The sequence below is a fragment of the Marmota marmota genome, unplaced genomic scaffold (genome assembly GCF_001458135.2).
Source record: "Marmota marmota marmota unplaced genomic scaffold, marMar, whole genome shotgun sequence".
In the NCBI taxonomy this organism is placed as follows: Eukaryota; Metazoa; Chordata; class Mammalia; order Rodentia; family Sciuridae; genus Marmota; species Marmota marmota.
The window spans coordinates 60351872-60378948 of record NW_026000174.1 but is presented as its reverse complement, the minus strand read 5'-3'; the positions used below and the strand labels follow the sequence as shown (position 1 = coordinate 60378948).

At 48.0% G+C, this 27077-nt stretch overlaps 2 protein-coding genes across 8 annotated transcripts in view; one reads left to right on the top strand and one right to left on the bottom strand.

The window, feature by feature from the left end:
* Window positions 1-9753, top strand: part of Ube2l6 (ubiquitin conjugating enzyme E2 L6) — a 10889-nt gene extending 1136 nt beyond the window's left edge. For 2 of the 7 annotated variants that reach the window (XM_048788858.1, XM_048788853.1), the window contains exons 2-5: window positions 2622-2717; window positions 6263-6361; window positions 6911-7097; window positions 8640-9753. In XM_048788858.1, coding sequence (XP_048644815.1) covers window positions 2625-2717; window positions 6263-6361; window positions 6911-7097; window positions 8640-8791 — 531 coding nt within the window. In that variant the 5' untranslated portion in view covers window positions 2622-2624 and the 3' untranslated portion in view covers window positions 8792-9753. Of the gene's footprint in view, window positions 1-2328; window positions 2440-2621; window positions 2718-6262; window positions 6362-6910; window positions 7098-8524 lie in introns of all 7 variants that reach the window. The other 5 variants (XM_015477950.2, XM_048788857.1, XM_048788856.1 and 2 more) reach the window with 4 other exon arrangements.
* A 662-nt stretch (window positions 9754-10415) lies between these two features.
* On the bottom strand, window positions 10416-20030 carry Smtnl1 (smoothelin like 1). The gene is made up of 8 exons (XM_048788852.1): window positions 19974-20030; window positions 16513-17171; window positions 16108-16240; window positions 15944-15995; window positions 14753-14911; window positions 14462-14576; window positions 14140-14291; window positions 10416-10644 (listed from the first exon to the last, which is right to left on the bottom strand). Exons 2-8 carry the CDS (start codon window positions 17167-17169, stop codon window positions 10500-10502), a joined length of 1413 nt encoding a protein of 470 aa, XP_048644809.1. The 5' UTR covers window positions 17170-17171; window positions 19974-20030; the 3' UTR covers window positions 10416-10499.
* Between the last annotated feature and the right edge of the window lie 7047 nt (window positions 20031-27077).

The window sequence follows — 27077 nt, the reverse complement described above, 5'->3', positions numbered from 1 at the left end:
GTGTGTGTGTGTGTGTGTAGGAGCGATCTATGGGTGTTCTCTGGAGGAAACGAATCAGAGGCAGCCCTGGAAGGCTTCCTGGAGTAGGTGGCCTGGTTGCATTCTTTAGGCAGATGTCGAATATCTAGGATATGCTGGCCCTGTGCTAAGAGGTAGCGGGGCATCGACGAACAAAAATCCTATCCCTTTAGACTTTCATTCCTAACAGGGACACAACTTGAAGTAAGATCTGGAAGGATGGAGAGGGAGCAGTTTTCCCCAGGAGGTGGGAAAATCCAGGGTGTTTGCAGTATTGGGGTGTGGCCAGAATTGGAGGGAGAGGGGGAGGAAGAGCAATTCTGGTGAGGTGACATGGGCATCCCCCCCCACCAACCTTTGGGGCTCCTGGAAGCACTCGAGGGGCAGACAGCATTTTCTTGTGAGAGGCGGGGAAGGGACATCTGTACACCCAGGGAAGGCTCAGCCCAGAAGAACTGAAATCTGAAGGTTGGCAGTGAAATGGGGCAGAGGGTCTTCCCTACCAAGTGGGGAGCAGACTGGAGTGTTACTTGTCACTGGTGGTCTTAAGCACTCGGATGTGGGGGTATAGGGGGTATTAACTCAGGCAGTTTACATCAATTACTTCATCTAATTCTCCTAGCAGCTCTATGAGATAAATAATACCCCCCCCCTTTTTTTTCAGTACTGGGGATTGAACCCAGGGTGGTTTACCACTGAGTTACACCCCCAGCCCTTTATGTCTTGAAACAGGGTTTCACTAAGTTGCTCATGCTGATCTCAAACTTGTGATCCTCCTATCTCAGCCTTCTGAGTAGTGGGGTTGCAGTAGTGTGCCACTGCACTTGGCTAATATTCCATTTTACAGATGAAGAAATTGAGGCTGAGAGAAAATAACTCAGCTGCCCAGGGTCATTCAGTAAGGAATGATGGAACTGGGCTTGGCGCCCAGGCTCCTGTCATGGGTCCTCAACTAGCAGTTTCTCTCTCCCTTTCTTTTGTACATATGGCCAAGTTTCATTTTATTTGCATGTAACATTTTTTTTGTTTTTTAAATATTTGGTTAAAAAAATACATGTTTACAGTTGAAAATTTGGAGGAAATCAGCAGGTTTGTTCAGTGGCTTCTCTACTTTCATTTTCGGTTCCTCTAAGTCAGGTGATTTCCCAGCCTGTCTTGGGAAAGAACTGTCCTAGCTTGAGTTTCAACATCCTGGGGCTTTGGGAAAGTTTTGGCAGAACTCACCTAAAAGAGATAAAGTCCATGTGTTCCCAGTTATAGAAAGATACAGAACATGCCCATTGCAAATCTTGACTGTTCAGCCTTGGGCTTCATTCTTGCCAAGAGTTAGACAATACTGAGAGCAGGATTTATAGGAGCAGGATTTATAGTAGTAATGATGTGCCCATTGTCTGGGGTAAAGATAAATGAGGTCATGGAGTCTGGGTGGAGCAGTTTGTTGGGCGGACTTGGAACACAGGTGAGAGATATTCAAGAGGCAGGAGAGTGTGTCTCTCTTGGGCAGGGGAAAAGAAAGTTCCGATGGCCACATAGTGGTAAAGGACCCCTCCTCAACTGTGGACCCGGTTTGGAGATTTCTCTCCAAGTCCTTTGTTGACACAAGGATTTCTCAACCTTGTGACTATTGACATTTGGGATCTGGTAATTTTTTTTTTTTTTTTAAAGTGCTGGGTGTTGAACTCAGGGCTGTGTGCATGCTAGGCAAGCTGTTTGCCACCGAGCTATACCCCTAGCACCCCCAGGTAATTCTTAGAGTTGTTTATCAATATCTCTAATCTTTACCCACTAAATTGTAATGGAAAATGTTTCTAGGCATTGCCAAATGTCCCCTGGGAGGTAAAATCCCTAGTGGAAAACCACCCATTCATCTTTCCAGTGAGATATGACCTGCCGTTGAATTTGTTTTATCCCCTCTTTTCCCAAATGAAAGGCTCTGTAGGCCCATGGGATGGATCCCCAAAAGGGCTGGGCAGTGCCCTTTGAGAAGTAGGGCATGCTGGGGCTCACGTCTTGGAGAGTCACAACACACCATAGCATTCTAAAGGCTCTGAGAAGTCCTGCAGTGAAGGAAGCGGTTTTGCTTAGTTTTCCCAAATATACTTGACCATGGAACCCTTTTCCTGTAATAACCATTAAGCTTCCATGGACACCTATCCACATTTGCCTGGTCTAGGCCCTGTGCCTTGGTGCCTGTCCCCTTCTCTGCATGGCAGACTCCTATTAATTCGGCACAGCCTGGCCCACAGTGTGCACCCTTTGCGGAGCCTCCCTGCTTCTCTGTCTTTCTTATTATGAATCCACACATAATAGGACCGAATTAAGTACGTGGCTTTCAGGAAGTAAAGATTCCTAAGACATTCGTTCCCAAGTTTTAATACCTGAAAGAAGTGATCACCTACTCCTGGAAGAAACGAATCGGAGGTGAGGACAAAATCAGATGTTTTAAAGCACATAGTGCCATGTTACATGCATGCTCTGTGCTCAGTAAGTGGGGGCTTTAACTTTGCCAGGTTCTGCTCCCAGAGTGGCTTGCCCTTGGGGCGGGGGCGGGAGCTGAGGTAGTAAGTACTAGACCCACTGACCACTCAATGTGCCTCTTCCAGGAGATGGAGGATCTGCAACAGGAGCTTCCGCCATACCTGAAGCACCTGTACTGCGATGATGCCAATGTCCTGGTGTGGCATGCGCTCCTCCTGCCTGTGAGTGTCCATGGGGGTCCTGGCTTTGGATGCGGGGTACCATGGGCCAGTGGCCTGGGCAGGGAGGGTCTGGATGAGGTGAGAATGTCCCCTGCCTTGGGGCTCTTGTTCTGGAGGTTATCCTTGGTGGAGGGGTGTCTCTCCCTGGATTGATTGCTCTGAGTTCCTGGGAGATTGATGGATATGACAACAGACTTTTGGACTTACTAGAGACCCTTTCCTCAAGCCAGTAGCCACCAAGCCCACCCTGGAAGCTTCAGACAAACAGTGTCAAAAAGAAGGAGAAAACTGGGTACAGTGACATGCCTCTGTAGTCCCAGGTGCTCGGGAAACTGAGGCAGGAGGATGGCTTGAGTCCAGGAATTTGAGGTTGGCCTTGGCAACATAGTAAGACCCTGTCTTTATAAAAGAAAAGAAAAGGGGTTGGGGATGTGGCTCAGTTGGTAGGGTGCTCGCCTAGTGTGCACAGGGCCCTCGATTCAACCTCCAGCACCACCAAAAATAAAAGGAAGAAAAGAAAGAAAGAAAAGCTGGGTGTGGTGGTGCACGACTGTAATCCCAGCAGCTTGGGAGGCTGAGGCAGGAGGATCATGAGTTCAAAGCCAGCCTCAGCAATTTAGCAAGGCCCTAAGCAACTTAGTGAGACCCTGTCTCAAAATAAAAAGGCCTGGGGACGTGGCTCAGTGATTAAGCACCCCTGGATTCAATTCCTGGTTTAGAGAGAGAGAGAGAGAGAGAGAGAGAGAGAGAGAGAGAGTCTTGGACGTTTGCAGACTTTGTCAAGGGATAGGACTGAACTTCTAAGTTTCTGAGTTAGTAGAACCTGCTCCCCAAAACCAAAATGTATTTTGTTTTCTTTCGAAGATCTCATTTCAGAAGATCACCCATCTCTACTGTTCTCCTTTCTCTCTGTTCATTATCTGGTAGCATCTTGATAAAATCTCCCTTTGAAAGAAATATTCCCAAGAATCTAGCAGACTATGAGATCTCAGTTTTGTCATCTAATTATTGGTACTGAAGACATTATCTTTGAGAAATTCATCTACACACCTTTGGTTACTTGAAAATAAAAATTATTTTTATTATTATTAGCTTTTTGTTGCTCAAAGCTCTTTTGGAATATTAAAATAGCAAGATGTTTCATTTAACCCAGAACTTGGGAGTCAATAGGACTTCCTCGGCTAAGTATAATGCAACTTGAAATCCTTGGTCTTGTCCAACTTCATTTGATAGATGAGGAAGCTGAATCTTACAGGAGCTCAGAGTCATACAACCAGCTAGTGGCAGAGGTGGGACAGGTCCCAGAGCTCTCAGCTCCATCTCTCTGCAACCTCTGTCCTCTGTTAAGACCTGGGCAGCCCAGCAAGAAGGCCCTGCAGACAGGATGCATGATGCCCCCGCCCTGACCTGAGGCCTTGCCCTGGGCCTTATCTCTACCTCACAAGGCATTTTCTCATTATCAACACCATAAAAGCCCGTCATTCTCTTTATCTGCCCAGTAGTTGTTTCATTTTACCTCAATACACCCACGGCCACTGTGGGTTTCCAGTTTACCTCCCATTAAGGAGGAGCTCTGCGAAGATCCTGACTCTGGGCTTGGCGCAGCTCAGTGGTAAAATGCTTGCCTAGCCTGTGCGAGGCCCTGGTTCCATCCCCAACACTGTAAACAAAAACAGAAACAAAACAAAACAAACCCTTGACTCTGCTGAGAGGTGCTCATGTCATTCTGGCTTCCTTTGTCCTGTGCTTTCAGTATGAAGGGTCAAAGGACTTGGAGCTTTGGAACCAGCCCAAAGGCCTCTGTGCAGAGATCACCCAAGTTCTGGGGTTCCTTCCTTCTACGGGTACAGAACATTGGTCCTATGAGGAGATATAAAGTCGACAGTACTATGTCTCCTTCCCAGCCCCACCACTGTGAACTTGTGCTGAACTTGACATTCTTTATTTGAAAATGGAGATGCTGGTAGATGTGAGTTTTCCTATGGATCATAATAGCTGACATATATACAGTGCTAGCCAAGTTCAAGGTCCTGCTCTCAGTTTTCAATTATTTATTTATTTTTTTGTACTGGAGATTGAATCTAGGGGTGTTTTACCACTGATCTACATCCCCAGCCCTTTTGAGACAGGGTCTTGTCAAGTTGCTGAGGCGGGCCTCAAACTTGTGATCCTCCTGCCTTAGCCTCTAAGTCACTGGGATTACCTGCGTACTCCGCCATGCTCAGCTTTGTTCTAAGTTTGTTTTTTTTTTTTTTTTTTTGACATAAAGTCACTCATTTCATCCTCACCTAAACCTTATGGAGAAGTCTACTGTTGTCCCCATTTGGGAAGCACAGAGAGGCTAATTCCTTACCCGAGATCACATAGCTCATAAGTGGCAGAGCCAAGATTCACATCCAGGTAGGTAGCTCCAGAGTCCATGTAACCCCTACACTCTTCTGCATGTTGACCATTATCTCAGGGAGCACAGAGTAGGTGCTCAAGAAAGTCTTCAGGTCACTTCAAGCCTGGAGGACCTCCTACTGGTCTCTGGAAGTTCCCAACCCCTTGGGAACTCTGGTCCTTGAGTTGGTACTTTTCAAAAAACTGATGGTAAAATATATATGAACAAACTTTACTGTCTCAACCACTTTTTTTTTAGACAGTGTTGCCCAGGCTGGTCTCAAACTGGCAATCCTCCTGCCTCAGCCTCCTGAGTTGCTAGGATTACAGGTGTGCACTACGCTTGGCTTCATTTTTAAAGATGTTGTTCAGCTGAGTGCAGTGTTGCACAAATACAGTCCCAGCAACCCAGGAGGCTGAGGCAGGAGGATGGCAGGTTTGAGGCTGGCCTGGGCAACTGAGTGAGACTCTGTCACAGAATTAAAAAGTAAAAATAGAAAGGACTGGGTATGTAGTTCAGTGATCAGGCACCCCTGAGTTCAGTCCCAGTACCTGGCGGGGAGAAATACAGTTCAGTGGCATTAAATATGCTTGTGTTGGTGCTCAATCAACACCACCACCCATCTCTAGAACTCTTCATCCTTCATATCGAAGTTCTGTATCCATTCAACAATAGCTTCCTCATTTCCCTCTCCTCCCAGTACCTGCTAACCAATTTTCTACTTTATTTTTCAACGAATTTGACTATTCTCTGTCCCTCACATAGGTGGCATAATGCTATATCTGTTGCTTTTTCTGGAGTATTTCATTTAGTGCAATGTCCTCAAGGTTCATCCATACTGTAGCCAGTACTTCCTTTGTAAGGCTGAATAATGTTCTACTGTGTGCGTATGCCACATTTTGTTTATTCATCTGTTGATGAATACCTGGTTTGCTTCCATCTTCTGGCTGTTGTGAATAATGCTTCTGTGAACACCAATGCACATTGGTATGCAATACCCGTTCGTGTCCCTACTTTCAATTCTTTGGAGAATATGCCCAGAAGTAGAATTGCTGGACATATTCTCTTTTTAATTTGGGGGAAGTGGGTAACCAGGGATTGAACTCAGGGGCACGCAACCACTGAGCCACATCCCAGACCCTATTTTGCATTTTATTTACAGGCAGAGTCTCATGGAGTTTCTCAGCGCCTCGCTTTTGCTGAGGCTGGTTTTGAACTTGCGATCCTCCTGCCTCAGCCTCCCGAGCTGCTGAGATTACAGGTGTGCACCACTGCACCTGGCTCTCTTTTTAATTCTGTGAGGCATTGCTGTTCCTTTCCCATTTTCCATCCCCAAGCCGCTGAGTTCTTGGCATTTCCTCATTCTCTCCATTCCACCACTCACCCACAATGACAGCCTTCTCTTCTACTTGCTAACAACTAGAAAGAGAATGGTCTATCCTTCTCCTGGGCTGTCTTCCAGAAAAACCATAAAACTGAGATGGACCTTGTAGCTCATCTAGTCAAACTTTATCCGTTTTTCAACTGAGGAAACTGAGATCCAGAGATGAGAGATGGCTCACTCTTGGTAAGACAGTGAAAGCCAGGGTCAGATTTTTCTGACACTAGTGTCCTTTTGTGATTCCACCCTTCCACTAATCTGTGGCTCCATTGCCAGATGAATGAAGGTGCTCTTGATTCTTCCTGGGGGCACAGGATGTCTGGGACCCTGGGATGGGGACAGGGGCAGAAAGGCCAGTCCAGGGCCCCAGAGGAAAGTGATCTTCCCAGAGCAGCTCTGCGTCAGAGCTCAACCTTTCTCTCTGCACAGCACCAACCTCCCTACAACCTCAAGGCCTTCAATCTGCGCATTGACTTCTCCAAGGAGTATCCATTCAAGCCGCCCACGGTGAAATTCACAACCAAGATCTATCACCCCAATGTGAGTGAGAGTGGAGAGGTCTGCGTGCCTCTCCTCAGCAAGGAGAACTGGAATCCTTACATCAAGATTTGCCAAGGTGGGTTGGGTCTGGCCCAGAGGAGGGACTGGTCTGGGTGGAGGTTATTGGATTTAAGTTAGAAAAGCCTAAAAAAGGGGAGATAAAAAAAATATGAGTATCAGTTGAACCTGATGTGGGATAGAAGGGAGTCTCCTGAGATTCTGAACCTGCTAACCTGCTCCTGCTTCTGTTCCTACATCTTAGGCAGGTGAGACAGATGAACTTGGCCATGGTTCCTGGGAAAGAGGGCAGATTCCGTGTAGAGGGAAGGGCCTGGGATAAAAAGGCCTGCTGCTCCATCCGTGGACTTTGGGCAACCCTCTGTGCTTTTCTGGGACACAGTGCCCTAAATGGCAATGGAAGGGATTGTCCTGGTAATGATACTGCCCATCACTTAACAGAGCCCATTTAGAACTGTGCTCTGAGGAGGACCATCATGAACCCACTGAATAGACAGAGACACTGAGGCAGACGAGAGGTGAAGCAGGAGCCTAAGTTGGCAAGGGGCAGAGCTTAGCTCACAGTGTGGTCCAACACAACTTTCTGCAGTTCTGGAAATGTTCAGTGGCTCTGCTGTCCAATACAGTAGTCACTAGCCCATATCCAGCAAATGCGACTGGATTTTTAATTCTTTAAATTTTTAAAAAAAAAAATATTTTATTAGGGCTGGGGCTGTAGCTCAGTGGCAGAGTGCTTGCCTTGCATGTGTGAGGCACTGGGTTCAATCCTCGGCACCACATAAAAATAAACAAGTCATGCTGTCAATCTACAGCTACAAAAAAAAATGTTTAAAAAATATTTTATTAGTTGTCGATGAATCTTTATTTTATTTTATTTATATGCAGTGCTAAGAATTGAACCCAGTGCTTCCCACATGCTAGTCAAGCACTCTACCACTGAGCTACAACCCCAGCTGCTTAAATTTAATTCTTAATTTTAATTAAATTAGATTTAGATAAGCACACATGGTTAGTTCTAGAGCCGATGGTCTTCTTCAGTGTTCCATCCTGTTTCTGGGTAAACAGAAATACTTAACCCTGAGAAACAAAGATCCTTGGAGTGGTGGAGCTGCACGGGGAGTGGCCCCTGGATGGGATTCAGGGGGTCTGTGAAGCACGGTTCACCTGGAACTGTGTGTTTGTGCATGTGCTTAGGGAGATGGCCTGCCACTTTCCCTGGGGTTCCCAAAGGCACCTGTGAATGAGTAAAGCTGTGGAGCAGCAGGCGTTTTCAATCTTTAGCTTTAAAATTCTTTTCCCCAAACACAAGTTAATTTGGAATCCCAATATAGCAGATAAAACCAGAGTGATTCTTGTTGAAATGAGGGTGAAACCCAGAAACCCCATATCTCATGAGAAGCTTGTTACTAAGGACCACTGACCCACTGAGCCAGAGAGTTGGGTGTTATCCACCTAGAATGATGGGGATGTTTGTTTTGTTTGTAGAATCATCCTAAGAGATGGGATCTCCTTGGGGGTCTCCCCAGAAGTGGTTCAGGGGGATCCTCCTTCCAGGATTTCGCCCCCTAACCTGCTGTTCTGATATGGCCTCTCTCCCCAGTCTTGGAGGCCCTCAACATGCTGGTGGATAAACCGAATCCCAGGGAGCCCCTGCGGGTGGAGCTCGCTGACTTGCTGTTACAGGATCCGGAGCTGTTCAGGAAGAAGGCTGAAGAGTTCACCCTTGAATTCGGAATAGACCGGCCCTCCTAATTCCGGTCTGGCCCCTCTTTGCTTGGAACCTTTGTCGGTTGGAAGGACATACTTGTGGACTTAGGCCAGAGCTCCTAGGAGGCTCATGCCCTGCTCATGTTTTCCTTCTTAGTTGCTGCACATGACTCATACATGGGGTGGGAATGGGGCTGCAGGCATGTGCATGCTGTGTGGACTCATTCCCAGGTTCACCTGGCCACAGGTGTGCCCTTCCCACACCCTTTATCTTCCCCAGAGCCAGCAGAGTTTAGGTTTGCAGAATTATAGGCCATTTCTCCAGCTGTCCCTCTTAGAGAACAGGTCATTTCCAGACCAGCCGGTAGCAAACCAGAACCCCCCAGGACCCAGGCATTGAGGGGTGGGGGCAGAGGGAGACACGGTGGGAAGCAGGGTTCAAGGAAGATGTCATAGGTACCACTGATTGAAATCAGCCAAACTACTGATAGGTGTGTACAGATTTAGATAATAAGCTTTTTGTTTTCCACTAATGAATCACAAAAATGAAAAAAGTTTATCCTCCAGATCAGCAATCTGACTACACTTTTGAAGACCACTGCTATCCTGACAGGAGTGGGACCTCAGGCTGTGAGCTGTGTGCCCTCCAGGATCCAGGGGGAGTCATAGGCCCCATATGCTGGCCACACGTGAATTGTGGCATTAGGCCAATCTCCTCATTAGGCTGGGACTTAGCTGCCATCTAGCAACTGGTAGGACCCTGTAGTGTGTTTTCTCTTGTATGTGGAAGTTAGAGACACCAAAAGGGGAAAGGGTAAGGGGATTTCATGAAAGTGGAAGGGAGATCAGTAGAGGATGGGGAGGGAGGAGAGGGAAAGGGGAGGTACTGGACAATGAAATTGATCAAATTGTTGTATACACATACAAATATAATGAACCCCACTATTTTGTATGATTATAATGCAATAATAATAACACTATAATGATAATAAAGGTGTGACCCAGTTTCCCATGTATATTTCCCAAATATAAGGGATGCTGGCCATGAGAGAATAGGCCATCCTTGGCCGGGGGTGGGGGGCTTCAAATAGCTTACAGGGATAATACCCACATTTTACAGATGATGTACCAAGCACAGAGCACATCAGTGGACTGCAGGGGTCCACTCTGCCAATCAGGTTGGAGCCCACACCCCTTGCAGCCATGCCAGCCTGAGATTTTGTGATGGTTGTTTGTTTTTGAGCAAACACGCTGCAATGGCTGATAAAGCCAGACAGGATCGTTAACAGAAAATGATAACCAGCTCCAGGTTCATCGTGATGAACCATGGAACGAGGAAAACAAACCGAAGCTTCAGCCACAGTTGGAGGGATTAACTTAACCCACAGGAAGAACTTTCTGGTTGCCTACAAAACTACTGACATCCCAGGGACAGAATGTGCGTTATCTCAATAGAGTCACCCCAGACCCCAGCAGCCCAGTTTGGGTACGATTTCTAGAGAAACCTCTATCTCCTGTCCTGCAGTTCCCCAATTTGGGGAAAAGCGTGGAAAGAGCAGAAGAGAACTGGGAAAAGTGCCCCCAGTGGCTCAGAATGTACTTTGGCCACCACTTATTGAACACTCATGGGGCAGAGTCCGGAGAGCAGAAAGGCAAGACGGGGTTTTACAAAAGTATTTTTAATGCAGTTGAAGCTGGTGCCACCGCTGGTCAGCTGGGCAGCCTGCCGCCTCCACCCACAAGGCCTGTCAGCTCATTTCTTCTTGGTCTTCACCAGCCCTTTCTGCACGAGGCTGCGGTACAGCTCCTGGATGTAGGTGTACACGCACTTGGAGTCGGGCACTGCCAGCCGTACCATGTCATCTACCTCCAGCAGCTGGGCACAGTCTGCCAGTTTCCTGAGGGATGGGTGGGATGAGGATTAGAGCAACACAGGTGAAAGATATGGGAGCCAAGGAGCCAAGGGGTAGCTCAGGGAGGATGAATCTTATCAAACCATGTATGTTGGAGCTGGAAGATTGTCTAGCCAGCCATCCCACTGCATGGATGAGATAATTGAGGCCCCGACTGATTTAAAACTCAAACCCAGCGGGGCATGGTGGTACATGCCTGTAATTCTAGTGACTCAGGAGGATGAGGCAGGAGGGTCCCAAGTTCAAGGCCAGCCTCAGCAATTTAGCAAGGCCCTAAGCAACTTAGCAAGACTCTGTCTCAAAATTAAAAAATAAAAAGGGCTGGAGATGTGGCTCAGTGGTAAAGCGCCCCTGAGTTCAATCCCTGGTACAAAAAAAAAGAAAGAAAAAGAAAAGAAACAAAAACCCTCAAACCCAGCTGGCTTTGATTCCAAAGCTTCCATGTCCTCACATCCTTGCCTGGGAGCAGGACCCTCTGGTCTCTAGTTCTACATTAACCTCCTCCTTCCATACATTTGTCTATCTGTCCAGAACTCCTGCTAGGCCAGTCCCCTAAAAGGGCAGAAAACAAATCCTAGCCACAGTGCTGGGGTGCAGCTGTAGCATCCACAAGAGTTTCATTCATTCTGACTCTGTGTATTTGTTAAGAGCCTACTGTGTGCCAGGCACTCTTCTAGGATCCAGGAATTCAGCAATGAACAAAGCCCAAACTTCCCCACTCTCGTGGCACTGAAGTAGATGCCACATCAAATGGTGAGAGGTGCTGGAGAGAAAAATAAGGCAGAGCAGGAAGAGCATCCGCTCCGGTGTTAGAGAGGGGATCCGGGATTTTTCATAGGTTGCTCATGATTTTTTAAATCATATGCATATCTGGGGACAGGACTAGGGATGGAGGAAACAGCACTTACAAAGGCCCTGAGACAGCCATGTTTGGTGTGTTTGAGGGGCTGCCGGGAACTTAGCAGTCGGTCCTTTCCTTCTAACTTCCCAGGTGCCCTGTGAGGCCATTTGATACTCAGCTTTGCTGAGGCTGATAAGCTGAACTAATCGCTGTTGGGGGCCTCACTACCCACTGCCAAGTGCTTTATCAAATAATTGCCTTTGGATGGTCTCACTTACTGGTCCTCAACCTGCCTGCAGAGGAACTGAGACTCAATATATGGGGGATTTGCTCCAGGTCAAAGTGAGTGACAGCTGGGACTCAACTCCAGACCTGCCTGATGCCTTTGGCACCTGCTCTGAAGCTGGGTCTCAGCAATTCCAGGCTGCCAAAGCCACCGTGGACACTGGCAGTAGGAGAGAGGAGGGCCCCAGCGGAAATCCTCTCTTGGGGCTGAGACAGCTGGGCTGAAATCCAAGCTGGGCTGGCCAGGGAGCTGGGGGAGGGATGCAGACCCGAGCATTTCGAAGAACAAGACAAGCAAGCTCCCTACAACCAAGGCAGTGACCTCAGCCCCAGGGGAGGCAAAACCCTTGTTTCCAGGGTGGTAGCAATGGCCTCAATTCAGCCTTGGCCGTTGCCCACCCTCATCTCAGGATTCCATGGGAATCAGGAAAGTTCCAGAACAAAGCAGTCATATGTAGTGACTGGGCAGGGGGCCCTTACTTTTCACAGTTGATCTTTGCACCAAACACTATGATAGGAAGCTTTCAGAGATGTTAAGTGAGTTTCCCAGTCATCCAGTGGGAAGGAGGGGTCGAGGTTCAAACCTAGGAACCTCTGCTCTGTTCTCCTGCAGCTGTCTCTGCCTTCTCTGCCTCCTTTCCCTTTTCACTGTCCAACGCCTCCTGTCAGCCTCTAGGTGTCCTCTGATTATTCCTCCTGCCTTCCTGTGACCCTGCCTGGCTTGGCACCAGACACCAAGCAGCTGCGGGAGGCCAGTGGCCTGTGCCCTCCAGGCTGGGGATATTTGGCCGGGTCAGAGCTGAATGGCCTTCTTTCTGATGTTCACGATGCTCCCTACAGCCCACCCCTGCCACTGCCCTCCTGCACAGAAAAAATCAGGCAAGCTCTCTACTTGTATCCACTGCAGGATTGTGGAGGACAAAATGAGACCATCCAAGGAAACCCCTTGGAGGAACGCGTGGTGCCTGCTCACTGGACTCATGAAACTGTCATCGTTAAAGGTGTTTCTGAGCCCAGGGTGGGACATGGTGCACCTCACTGCCTCATGCCCCCACCCCAAACACCCCCATCCCATCCCATGGCAAGATAATTTGGAACTGGAGGGAACCTTCTGGAACCTTGAGTCTGGTGTTGGGTTTATTTTTCCCTTCCAGTGCCAGTGTTGGAACCCAGGGCCTTGATGGGTTAGGTAAATGCCCTTCCACCCATCTACACCCCTCACCCAGAGCCTGGCAGTTTCCAGATGGTATCCTTGTTGTTCTAGGACCCTACAGATGTGCCTCAGGGGCCATCTTGGGAAGGGAGGGGAGGGCACTGAGCTCTTCCTAACCTAAAAAGTTCTCCCTTTAATCTGTTTTGTAGTTGAACATTCATTAAAGTTTTCTTTGAGGAAATCAGCCGTGAAGAAGAAAATGTTGAGAAGTTCAGATCAATATTAATCCTTTCTTGTTGCTGATGGGGACATGCGATCCCCCCTGCAGGTTGGTGGCCAGGCCTGGATTAGATTAGAGGGCTCGGCCACCCACGCCAAAGTGCTCTCACGTTCTCATTATCTAGTCCCTGTCCCTGGACTTTGGAAATACACATGGGGTCCTTCCCTGGGCCTCAGAGTTGCCCTCTGCACAGCCCTGTCTCCCCCCTGGTAACTCAGAAGCATCTCCTGTGTTCCTCCCCAAGGCTGGAGAGAGCTCCTGGACTGAGCTTCTCATGGGTAGAGATGGGAGCCTGGGGCTAAGGCTGACTTTGGAGCAACGATTCCCTGTCAGGCTGTGAAGTGAAAAATAATCATCATAGCAACTGTGGACTCATTCATTAGATTGTGGTGACACAGCCAAAGTGCCTACTGCGCCGGGTTAGGAACTGTTACAGGAGCTTGATTATTTTACTTGATCCTTACAAGAACGCTGGAAAGGAAATATCATGCCTATTTTAGAAGTTGGACTATGAAGGTTCAGGGAGGTAAAGAGTCATGCCCAAGACTATGTAACTGACAAATGACCGAGCCGGAGTCTGACCCCAATCTCTGCAACATTCCTGTCTAAAACAGCAGGCCTGTCTCTTCTCTGTCCCTTACCCCGCCTGAATTTTCTTGATGGCACTGTCACCGTTTGATATTGTTTTCACCTCTCTGTGTGTGTGTTTATCCATCTTGAATGGGCCCCCTGAGCGAGCAGGGGTTTTTGCCTGTAGAAGCCACTGACGTTTCCCCAGAGCCCGGTGCTCCATAGATACCTGTCGATACATGAACGTGTGGCCCGACATCCACCTGACCACCACTGTCCACCCCTGTGACTCCAGCCCACTCTTAGGCGGCCCGAGCTCCCAGCGGGCATGCATCCCGGGGCCGAGCTTACTCTGCAGTGGAGAAGGCCAGGGTGAAGTTGTGTCGGCGCTTTGTGGGGTCCAGTTCCGTGTAGTCAAAGGCATCAGGGAAGAACTTGTGGATGAGAGCACAGAAGGCCATGCCACTGCTCCAGCTGGAGGAGAAATTCTGGATATCCACGTGCTGTGGGGCCAGGGGTGCAGAAGGCCTGGTGACCCTCGGGCCAGAGGGCCTCAACTTTGACCCTCTCTCCCTCCCTCTCTTTGGGGTTAGCACCACTCAGGCCCTCCCCAGCACCACCTCCCTGGGTAAGGGTCCCCTGCCTCATCCATGGGTCCCCGTTCTGTGCCCACCTCGTAGTTTCTTGTCATGGCCCGGCACCACTCCAACAGCATGTTCTTGACCCCGCCAATGGCGGCCCCAGCTGCCTTAGTGTTCCGGAACAGGGCAGTGGGGCCCGAGGCTGCCCTGGGAGAGGGGAGAGGTGTACAGGCTTCCCCAAAGGGCCCCACTGGGAGGAGCCCCAGCACCCCAATGTCAGTCCTCCTGCCCTGGCCTGGGCTTTTCCCACTGGCCCTCAGGCCTGCAGCTCCCCACCCCTCCCATGGATCCCAGGGCAAGCCCAGCTCCCGCCTGTATCCTACCCGCCAAACTTGTCCACAATGGCTTTGCGATTCTGGGCACGGGGTCCCCGGGGCCGCGTTGGGACTGACACCCTGCGCTCCGGTGCCTTCTCCTTCTTCTTCTCCCCGGAAGGAGGGGACTCCGTGGGACTCTGGGGCACATCGCTGGGTGAAGACTCACTACATGCAGAGGTCAGAGGTATGAGAGGAGTTGGGACCACCCATGTAAGACACAGGGCAGGGGGCACTGCCACCTAAATGGGCAAGGGCAGTTGTGGTGCCTGTAGTCAGCACTTACCCTGTGCCCAGCACTTGGAGGGGACGAGAAGGAATAAAGAGGCTCAGCCTAACTTTGGGGAGCATGTGGTCTAGTGAGGCCACATGGGCAGACTAGGACCCATCTGAGATCTGACCTGAGTTTGGATCTTGGCTTTGCTTTTATTTGCTGTGTGATCTTGAGACTGTCACGTCACTTCTCTGAGCTTCAGTTTCCCCATCTGTAAAATGGGGATAAGAATACCTACTGACAAGGCGATTCTAAGGCCTGCAGAATAAGGAGACTGGGAAGCACCTGGAGATGCCTGCCACACAGCAGCGTGACTGATGTGAATAATCTGGGTGTCTTTCCCTAAGAAGGACAAGGAGGTGGATTTATGTGGGATGCCAAGAAAGATTCTAGTAATGACTGAGGTTGTGCAATGCAAGCACAAGGCTGGTTATCCAAGACATGCTGCGTTCAGGGCACCATACACTTTACGTTCATGTCATTTAAGCCTCACAATAATCCTATGAGGTGGATACAATCGTTATGCCCACTTCACAGATGAGAGGAGGTTAGGTGACATGGTCAAGGTCACACAGCTGGTAAGTGTCAGAGCCACTGTCCAAACTCAGGTTTTTGGATCATGCTCTCATGGATGATGCTGATACCATAGGATTCTGCACTGTAAGGCAAGCAGCTCCTGGGAAGAGTCAGTGATGCCGAGGAGGAGCCCCAGCTGTGGAGCGGGAGGTAGGCCATGTGTCCCTCATGCTTCCTTCTGTCTCTCACTTCTTTGGTTTCCTGGGCTCTGCCCTGGGCTAGGAGGCTGAATGCCAGGAATCCTGGAACATCCTGAAATCAGGTGCTGGAGGCCCAGACAGAGGTGACGATAACTTGAAGGGAGCAGGAGGTAGGGGCAGTTGGAGCTGAGCCCCAGAGCTTGACCTTACCTGGCTGAAGGACTGGTCTCTCCAGAAGCTGCAGAGTCTGGGCCCAGTCCATCTGCAGGAGAGAACGGGGGAGGGAAGCTGGGGCTCTCCACAATGCGCTCTTTGCATCTGACTCCCCAGGGCAGCCCCTGCAGCATCCCGGGGGTTCACCGGCCCTCACTCACCTGGGCTGAGGCTGGGGCCTTCCTCCGTGGGGCTCTCAGGCCACTCCTCAGGGGAGCTGGGTATCACTGCTGCCCCTTCCTCTGACTCTTTTCCCTCATTCCGCTCTTGCTCTTCAGTGGCATCCCCTGGCTCCTGTATTGAACAGGATCTGGTTGGGCTCACAGTCACACAAGCCCATGCCCAATGCTTTGTGAGGACCACAGAATGATCTAGAAGGTAGCCGGGAGTCACAGCACTGCATCCCTGTTTCCCGCCACCACCCCCAGGCTCTTCACATCTGGGAGGAAGACTGGACCTTCCCAAAGGAATAAAGCAGGGAGGACTTGCTCCCTGGCGATCAGAAGACTCCAGAACCTCGTTGTTGGTGGGCGAGGGGGCGTCTTCCTCTTTTCTGCCTCACTCACCACCAATTCTTTTGCATCAGAGTCAGCCTCCTGTTTCCCATCCACCTCCTGGGGTTCTTTCTGCTCCTCCTCTTTCATGGCAGCCTTCTTCTGAGATTCAGTCTTGGTCTCCTTGTTGGCAGCCTCCTCCCCAACGGCCTCCTTGGGTTCTGGCTTGTCTTTGTCCCTCACATCAGCTTTCCCCCTAGAATCAGGCTCAGCCTCTTTCTCACCAGCCTTGGCCTCTTTCTCATCAGCCTTGGCCTCTTTCTCATCAGTCTTCTGCGTTTCTGAGGCCTGCGTGGCCTCCTCTTTTGCCTCCGCCTCCTTGGGTTCAGATTTGGTCTCTTCTTCCCCGCCAGTCTTCTCCCGAGAAGCCACTGTGGCCTCTTTTTCAGGTTCAGCCTTGGCCTCCTCCTTCCCACTGGCCTCCTTCTGGGATTCTACCTTAACCTCATCTAAGCCGTTGGCTTCCCCCTGGCTTTCCACTGGCATGCCACCCTCGCCTGGTGCTTCTTCCTGCTTCCCTGCCCCTTCTGGAGGCCCCTCTTTGACAGTCTGCCCAGCTGTGCCTTTGGTCTTCTCCTCTGCAGAGCCACCTCCTGACGTCCCAGGGTTCTCTGTGGTCGGAGAGACAGGAGTCCCATCTTCAGTGGGTTTTCCTTCCTTCTGCTCCATGTCTGGAAAGAGAAGGCAAGAGGACCTGCTCATGCTCCATCCCTGCATGAGGTGGAGACCCCACCTTCCAAGAGTTCTTGTCTGGGAGTCAGGATGCCTGTGGGTCAGGCCTGGCTCCCCCATTACTTGGACACGATGCTCACATATCCACTTGTTCTGGGGTAAATGAAGGCTACAGTACCGTTTCCCCAAAGGTGGGGCAGTTGGGCCACATTGACTTGATATTGGGTGGTATTCACCTAACCCCCGCCCCCAACACCCTCGTAGCTTCTGGCTTTGACTTTAAATAACATGGGTTCACATGATGCCTTTTGGATGATTTTGCACCCCACTCCCCGCCTCTCTTTTCTTTTCTTCTTCTTCTTTTTTTCTTTTTTCAGTAGCAGGGATTGAACCCAGGGGGACTGGAATTACAGACATACACCACTGTGCCCAGAGATTTTGCCTCTGTGTTTATTAAGCCAGTGAAGTGGCCACACTTGGATCCTAGCATCCTGGAACACCTGTGGAATAATTGCTACTTGGCCCCCTAGAACTCAAAGCAGGCAGGAGTACTTCCACAGAATTATCTCTGTTTTGTTTCCATTGTAGGTATTTTTACAGTTACTATTTCTGGCAAGTGATATTGAGTTTCCATTTCCAACAGTGATATAAAGTGTCTTTTAAAAATACATTTATTGAATTTTAAAATAAGTTAATTCAAAGGAAGGCATTCAGGAAATTGGAGTACAGGCAGTGCAGATGTAACTAAATCATAGAGGTGGTGTAAAAAATGCTGAAATATGGGAACCCCTGGGCCAGCTGCTCTCTGAATCACTGCCAGACTGTGGTTCTCAGAAAAGGTGGGCAAAGAAGAGTTTGTTTTGGTAAAAAATAGAATCGTACTCAGGCTAGCTTCTGCAGGGAATTCTCAGCCTCCAAGTGCTCCTGGAAGTGTGTGAGACATCATTCTCCTATTTCAGTCCCGTGGATACTTAAGATCTACAATAACAGGTGAGTAGGGGGACAGGTCCAACTCCTTTATCCCCCTGCCTTTCTTGAGGGGGTAGTTACAAAGAAAACAATCCCCAAATAGGGCTCAAGGCATGACTCAGACCATAAGAAAAGTGGTCACTCTTGTCACTGGCTAAAAATACTTCCTGCCCTTGGCAGTACTATCTTTCTTGGTGATAGTGCCCAGGGCACCTGGGTAATTGGGACAGAGCACAGGAGGCAGGAGTACATGCAGACAGGGACAGGGCTCTGTTCCTGCCACCCATCTGGGTCTTACTGCCCCCAGATCAGAGTCCTGGGGTCCTTAGATTTGGTGACCTCAGCATTTCCCAGGAAGGAGGCTGGGTTCATAAAGATGCAGTCTATAGAGTCCACCCTCCTGCTCAGCCCTCGTGGTTCAGCAGGCCCAGCAATGTATCGGAGTAAGGAGGAACATGGCCCTGGGTGGTGGCACTTCAGCAGAGAACAAGGAGGTCCTGGACCTGGCTTTGACCCCCACCTTCTAGTCACCAGATCTGAGCCCAGGTCAACTGCTTCTGACTCTCAGGGCCTTAATTTCCACTAACAATGGCAGGCTTCATCTAGATCCCATTCTATAGACTGTGCTGTGTGGGAAATTAGGGTCTCCCACCATACTAATAAGGTTTCCTGTGGACGTGGGAGAGAGATGTATTCTCTGACCAAAGTTCTTCTAGAAATAGCTTGCGCTTCACTTAGAGTACACGGCTTCACCGGCACCCAGTAGATCTCATATGGCCCCTGGTAAAGGAAGCGTAACTTTGCCTAACCTCCAGGTTACTCATTTTTCCCCAAACTGATTTGCACGGGCTTTTTTCTTCCTCTGCTTTTTTTTTTTTTTTTTTCTTATGGGACTGTTTTCCTGAAGAGCATCTACTGCCCCCTGGAGCAATACCATGTCCAGCAGGAAGAAGTATGCAGAACAGCTTGTCTGAAGGAGCCACACAGCCCTTTCCCCTCCTGCTCTGTTCTTGGGGGGAAGGTGGGTGAAGTAGTGGTGAAAGTCAATGATTGGGGGTCTTCCTGGGATCAACCCCAGCTCCCACTGTTTAGTAATGGTGTGATCTTAAGCAAGCTACCTACCCTCTTTTGTTTTAATTTCTGGGGATAAAAGTAGGCCCCACACCCTGGGGATGATGGAGGGTTAAGGAAGCCAGTTTGGAGGGAGCACAGCACACATCAGGTCTTAGGGTGGAGGTTGGATGCACCCTGCCTGTGCCAGATAAGGTCCTGACCTGGCCTCGAGGGCATTTGTTCGTGAAACAAGGCAGAGAGAACTGAATGTCAGTAAGATGATGACAAGCCCTTTTTATACCCCCAAGTGTAGCAGTGTTGGGCTGAGACGCGCTGAGGACTCCAACCCCCTTCTCTCCATCGGCACGTCGCCCACCAATGGCCATCCTGCATGCTCATCTCCTCAGCTCTCCACCCTCCAGACTGATCATAAATAAACATGGAGTGAAGGAGCCCTACTGCTGAGGGGCCGGGACAACACCACCCACACCTGCACTCACAATTCCCAAGCAGTTGGCAGCTCTGCCTTACCTGGTCCTTCCTCACTCTGGCCCTTCTGAATGGGTGGTGTTATTAGCCCCACTTTACAGACCAGGAATTTGAGGCTCAAGGAGCTGAGGACCCTATGACCAAAGTCATAGGAGAATAAAATGGCCCAAACCATAGCTAGAACCCAGGCCTCCTGACTCCCGGGAGAGAAACCATACACAGACACTGCTCCCAATAATAACTCCTCAGCCCAGTGTCCCCTCAAAGGTCCCACAGCAGCGACACCTCACCTGTGGGTAGAGCTGTCAGGTACGGCTGAGGAACTCCTCTCTCTTCTAAGTGCACACTACTAGGTCCTTGGTGAAAGTTTCTCCACCCCCTCCTTCCTGTCTAACTCTCTACTTCCTTCCTCCTTCCTTCCCCAGGAAGCCCCCATATCATATCATCCCTGTTTTGTGTCTAAGGCAGCACTGCAGACAGCTCCCTGCAGCAGGAAGAAGAAACCCAGGTTCCAAGCCCCAAAGAGCATGAAGGATGCCTGTTGTTTCTACTGATTTCTCCACCACCCACCACTACCCAATCCATCTTCCAGTGGACCTGAGGCGGCCCCTCTTCCCACTCTTCCCACTTGGCCAGAGACCCTCCCTTGGAGGTGTTCCTCTCAACAGCTCAGAGTCCACCTCCCAGCCCCACTCTACTGGCAATACCCCCAAAGTCCCCTCCACCCTTTGAGGTCCTCCTCATGGATGGCCACCTGCAGGCTACTCTCTAGATGAGTTCAAGGTTACCAACTCCTCAGGATCAAGTCCCTGGGCTCTGGCATCTAAAGAGAGTTGACATAGTGGTGGAGAAAATTAGAGAGGAACCTGGATTTCTCTAATTGTAGGATCCTTCGTGGAAGCCCTGGCCCTTAGAAGGTGGGCGTTGGGATTGGCAGATGGGGAGGGACCCTTAGAAAGGGGCGCAGGCCTTCTCTTACCTGGAGGCCTCTGCCTGGGGCTTGGGAGCTGTCGCCTTTCTCTAGCTGAATGGCCTCACTCCCGGGCTGCCTTTAAGCCCCAGTGACTTCTAGCCCCCAGCTCATGGGCCCGCCTCCCTCCCGCTCTTCCTCTCCCCTTCCACCCCACCCCACCCCCACTGCAAGAGGCCTGGGCTGCCCGAAGAGCATTGTTTACTGCCCTGTTGGTACAACACTTTCCCCTAGACTGGGAGGCTCAGATTTCCCCTGAGGATCTGACAGGTGGCACCTTTCAATCACGCTGTGTCCCTCCCTCCCTGACCCGAGCAGCATCAGTCCTGCCATCACCTTCCTTCCCAATGTGCCCTGGCTCTGGGGACCCTGACAATCACTGCAGAGCCCATTTAGGGCCTGGTTCCCAGTCCTCTGGCCCCCCGGGCTCATCCAGACCACTGTGGCAAGGTCCTGTGCCTTCTCTCAGCCCCTGGCCCTCAATGTTCCTCCATGCAGTCCCTTTCACTCTCAGATCAGGCAGCTGCTGAAGGGTGGGCTGAGGAGGGGCTGAGTGGGCCAGCTGCTGAAGCAGAGGATGTCTCGGGCTCACGCTGGACAGAGAGATTTGACGGGGGGAGGGGAGTCTAGAAAATACCTAACTCCCGGGTTCTGTTTTGAGCTCAAGTAAGTGGTAGGCTTTGAATGCATTTCTCTGCTGAACTGCAATTTTCCTTAGTACGAAACCAAAACATGTCTTTACCCTCGCTCTGTGTCCTATAGTCTAAGAAAGGTGCCACTTTGGAGAATGTGGGCAAGAGACATTCCTGCCACTTAGGAGACTTGTGACTCCTCCAGTGAGGCTTTCCCAGACCCCATCACTCAGCCACTGCCTCCATTCTGTTCCTTAAACGTATTGACTCTTTTCCAGACTCGGACTGGTTCTTCCTTCTGCTCTTTGCAAGACTGGCTCCTTCTCATCCTTCTGGACTCAGCTCAAATTTCCTTTCCTCAGAGACTCTTCCATGACCTTCAGTTCCTCTCCCGCATTTCAGCCTGTTTTGTGTTCTTCATAATACTTAATGGAATCTAAAATTACCTTGTTCATTTCCTTCTTCTCTAAGCTCCATGAATCCAGGGAATTTATCACCCATGCTCATGGATGTATGTTCAGGGCTTTGCAAATGCCTGGTGTATATTAGATGCTTGATAAATAAACAGCAAATTAACTAACAAATTAACTGATCAATAGAAATATGGAATAGGAACTGGGGTCCTATGCCTGGGATGATCTGGAAGACAGATGGTTTTGCACAGCCAGGTTTAGATGCCCATGGTCAAACAGTTCAATATGAATGGCTGCTGGCTGCCTCTAGTATTATGTTACCTTCATCCAACCAGAGTTTATCTGTCCAAGACTGGTGAGTGCTTCTACTTCTGTCTTACTGTCCTTTTTCTTTTTCTTTTTTTAAATCCATTTCTCTCCTTGTCTTACTGCCATTAGATACTGAAACCAACAAAATAGTCAATCAATCATCGAAACTTATCTTAGACAATTCTTTTACTCGTTGACTAAATGGTTTTTGAATACCTACTAGGTGCTGGGGACATAGCACTGAAAACAGATCATTTTAGTAAGCAAGCCAATAAATTTAAAAAATGTAGTATATTAGATGGGGACTGGTTCTATAGAGAAAAGTGAAAACAGGAAGAGGATGGGGAAGTGGGGATTTCTTTTTTGGGGGGGATGCACTTTTAGATAGAGTGGTCAAGGAAGGAATCACAGAGGCGGTGGTACAGGAGGGAAGAACTGAAGGAAGTGAGACTGAACATGGGCGAACTAGGGAAAGAGCATTGCAGGCAGAGGGAAGGGCAATGGAGAGAGGGAAACATGTTTGGCGTGTTCAAGGAAGAGAGAGGAGGTCAGCAAGCTGGGACACAGCGCTGGGCCAGGAGAAGAGTTGGACATAAAAGGCAGTAGCAGGGATCTGGCAAATCATGTAGGGTCTTGTCAGTAACTCTGTCCCTTTCATTAAGGATTTTGGCTTTTGCTCTGTGATTGGGAGCCACAGGAGTGTTTTAGGTTGGGAAGTGATATGGTCTAACTTTAGTTTTTGACAACATCACTCTGGTTGCTGTTTTGAGAACAGTTGAGGGGGAAGCATGGGCTTTAGAAGTGGGGACACCAGCCAGGAGACTCTCTTAGTGACTCAGATGCAAGATGAGGTGACTTGGACCAGACTGTCAGCAGTGGAGATGAGGAGAAATGGTGAGGGACAATAACAGCAAAGGCCATGATGAAGACTGGACCAGCTTTCTCTTCAAGTTGATAGAATGTTCTCTCATTAGCTCATCTCAGGGCAGTCCAGGGAGGACACCTGTCTTTGTATTCTCTGTACCTTTCATGAGTGGTCAGGTACCAATGGGGACATCCTGAGTGACAACCCTTCATCCCTTCTCTGGAGTTGAATTCCCATCCAAGAAGACAATACTTGACCCATGGTGAGTGGCAAATACACAACTCCCCTGTGTAAGGCTAGGAACAGAGAGAACTCAGGGTAGAGGGAGAGGCCAGAGTTTCAGCATGGTGCTGACAGAGATCTGCAGTTTTGGATAACATATCAGAAGTTCAAGAATATCCTTACAAGCTAAAGCTATCTAAGCTGTCTTTTTCAGGGACAATTGGAGATTTCTACTTGTTGGGTCTCCAAATGTCTGACTATGTAAGTATAGGAGAAAGACACAATCTCACAGTAAATAACGACAACAATAAAATCATTATCAATAAGAATAATGATTCTCAGGTGCTGAGGGAGGGTGACATGGGGAATTGCTGTTCAATGCATATAGTTTTAGTTATGCAACTTGAATAAGTTCTAGGGATCTACTGTAAAATAGATAATGATGTTTCATTATACTCTCATGTATTTATGAAGTGGGTAAATCTCATGTTAAGTGTTCTTACACAATTTAAAAAAGAGAGGCCCTTTTGAGAAATTGGGGAAAATAGAATATTTGCATTAAATCATATTAATAATTAAATTATATCAATAAACTACTATATGGGGCTTGGGATACAGCTCAGCCTGTATGAGGCCCACGGTTTTGGTCTTCAGCACTGCAAATGACAACAAAACAAAATAAAATAAAAACAAAACAAAAACCTATAATTTTGAGGGCATGGAAATAGAATTTTTGGGAAAAAGAACTTCATTTGTTAGAGATTAAAAACAGATGAAGAAAATATAACCAAATGTTAACAATTGTTAAATCCTGGAGATGGATATATGGAAGTTCAATCGACTGTGCTTTCTACTTTTCTGTATGTTCTAAATTTGTCCTGACAAAAGCCTTTTGAAAAGGATGAGAACAATGATTTCTTTTTATTGAGTATCTATCATGGATTATCTTCTTTATTCACATTGTCTTTTTGATTTGTTTTCCTTTCTATAGAGATTTTTTAGGCTTTTTATTGTGAAATAATTATAGGTTCACAGGAAGTTGCATAAATAGTAGAGATAGACCCTGGATACTCTTCACCCAGCTTCCACTATAAGTTAAATCTTGGGAAGGGAGAAGGTGGAGAGCAAGGGTAAGTACTGGGGACTTAATTGGAATAAATTATACTCCAGGAATTTATAATTATGTCAAAATAAATCATAGTATTATGTATAACTATTATGACTAATGAAAAATAAAATCTTACATAACTACATATAATATCAAAGCCAGAAAAATTGACATTGGTACAATATAGGTGTATATTTCTATGATTTTTCTTTTTCTTTGAGTTGTTAGGGATTGACCCTGAGGTATATCCCCAGCCCTTTTTATTTTTGAGACAGGGCCTCCTCAAATGGTTCGGGCTGGCCTCAAACTTTAGATCCTTCTCCCACCTCAGTCTCCCAAGTAGCTGGGATTACAGGAGTGAACACCCACTCTTGGCCACATTTAGATGCTTGTCACCATCACCTCAATCAGGACACAGAACCATTCTATAACCCCTCAGATCTCCCATGTGCTACCTACACTTCCTTTCCTCCACAAGCCTTCACCTCTAGTGGTCTCTTCTTCATCTCTTCATCATTTTGATAATGTTATGTGAATGGAATCATATAGTATATAACCTTTCAGAACACCCAGTAAGTATCCCATTTAAGAGTCAAATTCCTTCTGTAAGAATCCCTCTCCTTTTTCCATGCAGCTTCTTAGTCATTCATAATATGATGATTATATTTTCAAAAGCAAAAATGAGTATGTAAAAAACGTGGATGTGTAACCGACGTGATTCTGCAATCTGTATATGAGGGAAAAATGGGAGTTCATAACCCACTTGAATCAAATGTATGAAATATGATATGTCAAGAGCTATGTAATGTTTTGAACAACTAATAATTAAAAAAAGAGAAACAAACAAACAAACAAAAAAACCAAAAGCAAAAATGAGGGCAGGATATGTCCATTAAAACATCTATACTGGGGATCAGAGTGTAGCTTAGTGGGACACTGAATGCTTAGCATGTACAAGGTCCTGGGTTCAATCTCCATAACCCCCCAGAATCTGAAAGGAATATCAGAGCAACATAATTCATCATGGCCTAAACATGGAACAATCAAATGTCCATCAACAGAGAAATGGATGCATGAATCCTGGTATATTCATACAATTAAATACTAGGCAGAAACAGAAAAGAATGAACACAGACATACACAACAATTCGAATGAAATCTTACAGACTACTTTAAGTTAAAGAAATCAGGGACAAAACAAAATAATGCATAATTTTATTTACATGTGGTACAAGAACAGGCAAAACTAATTGATAGTGATAGAAGTCAGAATAGTAATAACATCTAGAGAAGGTGTATTGACTGGGAAGGAACATGAGATAACTTTTGGGGGGTGCAGGAAATATTTTATATCTTCATCGGGGTGTAGTTATATGTATGTAAAATATTTTTAAAATTAATTCTTAGTAGGAAGTTTAACTGGAAATGTAACTTATTGGGAGGGCAATTGCCTATCATGTGAAAAGCACACACACACACAGGCACACACAATAAATAAAGTTTAAGACTGATTTGTTTTACACCATTTACTGTATAAATGTTATACTTCAATCTTAAAAGAATCAGAGCATAGACTTTTATGAAGATGAGTCCTAAGGGCAGTAATGGAAGGCTGATGTTTAAAATTAAGAATGTTGGGGCTGGGATGTAGTTCAGTGGTAGAGCATATGCTTAGCATATGTAGGCTCTGGGTTTAACACCTACTATCCCTACCCCAAATCAGAACTGTTTTTGGACAACTACAAAAGTGTAATGATAACTATACATATAAAATGTCCACCCCACCTCCTCCAGTGGGAAATGTAGTCTTGCGTCTGTCCTATATTTTCATCTTGTAAATGAATTTATGGCTCAGGGCGTCTAATAGAAGTTGAATAAAACAGATTTCATACTTGTCTTCTCTTTTGCAATAGAAACCGTATCTTGCTTATCTTTGCAGCACCTGGCACGATGTGTGTAGAAAGCAGGAATGTTCAGGAACACACAGCCAATGGAGCATTGGTTCTCAAATTTGTTTGCACATAGAAATCACTTGGAGGATTTTTTTTTTTTTTTTTTTTTTTTTGGTGGTCGTGGTGGGTGTGCTGGTGATTGAACCCGGAGTGCTTTTACCACTGAGCTACTTCTCCAGCTTTTACTTATTTATTTATTTTTATTTTGAGACAGGGTCTCATCAAGTTGCTGAGGGAATCGCTAATTTGCTGGCCTCCCTTGTGATCCTCCAGCTCAGCCTCCCGAGTCCGGAGAATTTGAAAATTTGCTGATACCTCAGAGATTCTTATTTAATTGGTAACTTGTGGGGCGGGATCTGCATCTCAGTTAGTTTTTCTTCCACACTGGGGGGCTTTGCCACGTTGCTACATTCCCAGCCTCGCACCCTTTTTTTCTTTTAACTTTTTAACTTTTGAGACAGGATCTTGCTAAGTTCCGCAGGCCCGCCTAGAACTTGAGGTCTCCCAGCCTCAGCCTCTAGAGCTGTTACCGTTACCGGCGGGCGCCGCAGTGCCCAGATGGGAATCGAGTTTTGTTTTGTTTTGTTTTAAGAGTCCCAGGTAGTTTCAAGGTGCTACAGAAACAAAGGGCCGCGGTTTGGGGGTGTTCTTTCACCTTCACGCATGACTTACGCGCAGGTGGGTGTGAAGGTCGCTGACTTGGATCGCCAGCCCCATCCCTACACCAAACACGCTCAAACTTCCCGGGGATGACCCCACGAGTCTTGAAGTCTAATCAGGCTGCAGGCGCTCTGCACACCCGACACCCCTCTATGGTACGTAGGCATCCCCTCTAGCATTTGAAAGTCGCCTTCCCCCTCGGCCAGCCGGCAGCTCCCTCTCTATGGTAGAGGATTTCCCAGCAGCGCCTCAGTGGTATTTCT

Coding starts and splice junctions, on each gene's coding strand:
- Smtnl1 (XM_048788852.1), bottom strand. CDS start 17,169: ATGGAGCAGAAGGAAGGAAAACCCACTGAAGATGGGACTCCTGTCTCT. Junction 14,912..15,943: donor GAGACCAGTCCTTCAGCCAG/GTAAGGTCAAGC, acceptor CTCTGCATGTAG/TGAGTCTTCACCCAGCGATG. Junction 14,577..14,752: donor ATTGTGGACAAGTTTGGCGG/GTAGGATACAGG, acceptor CCCCTCTCCCAG/GGCAGCCTCGGGCCCCACTG.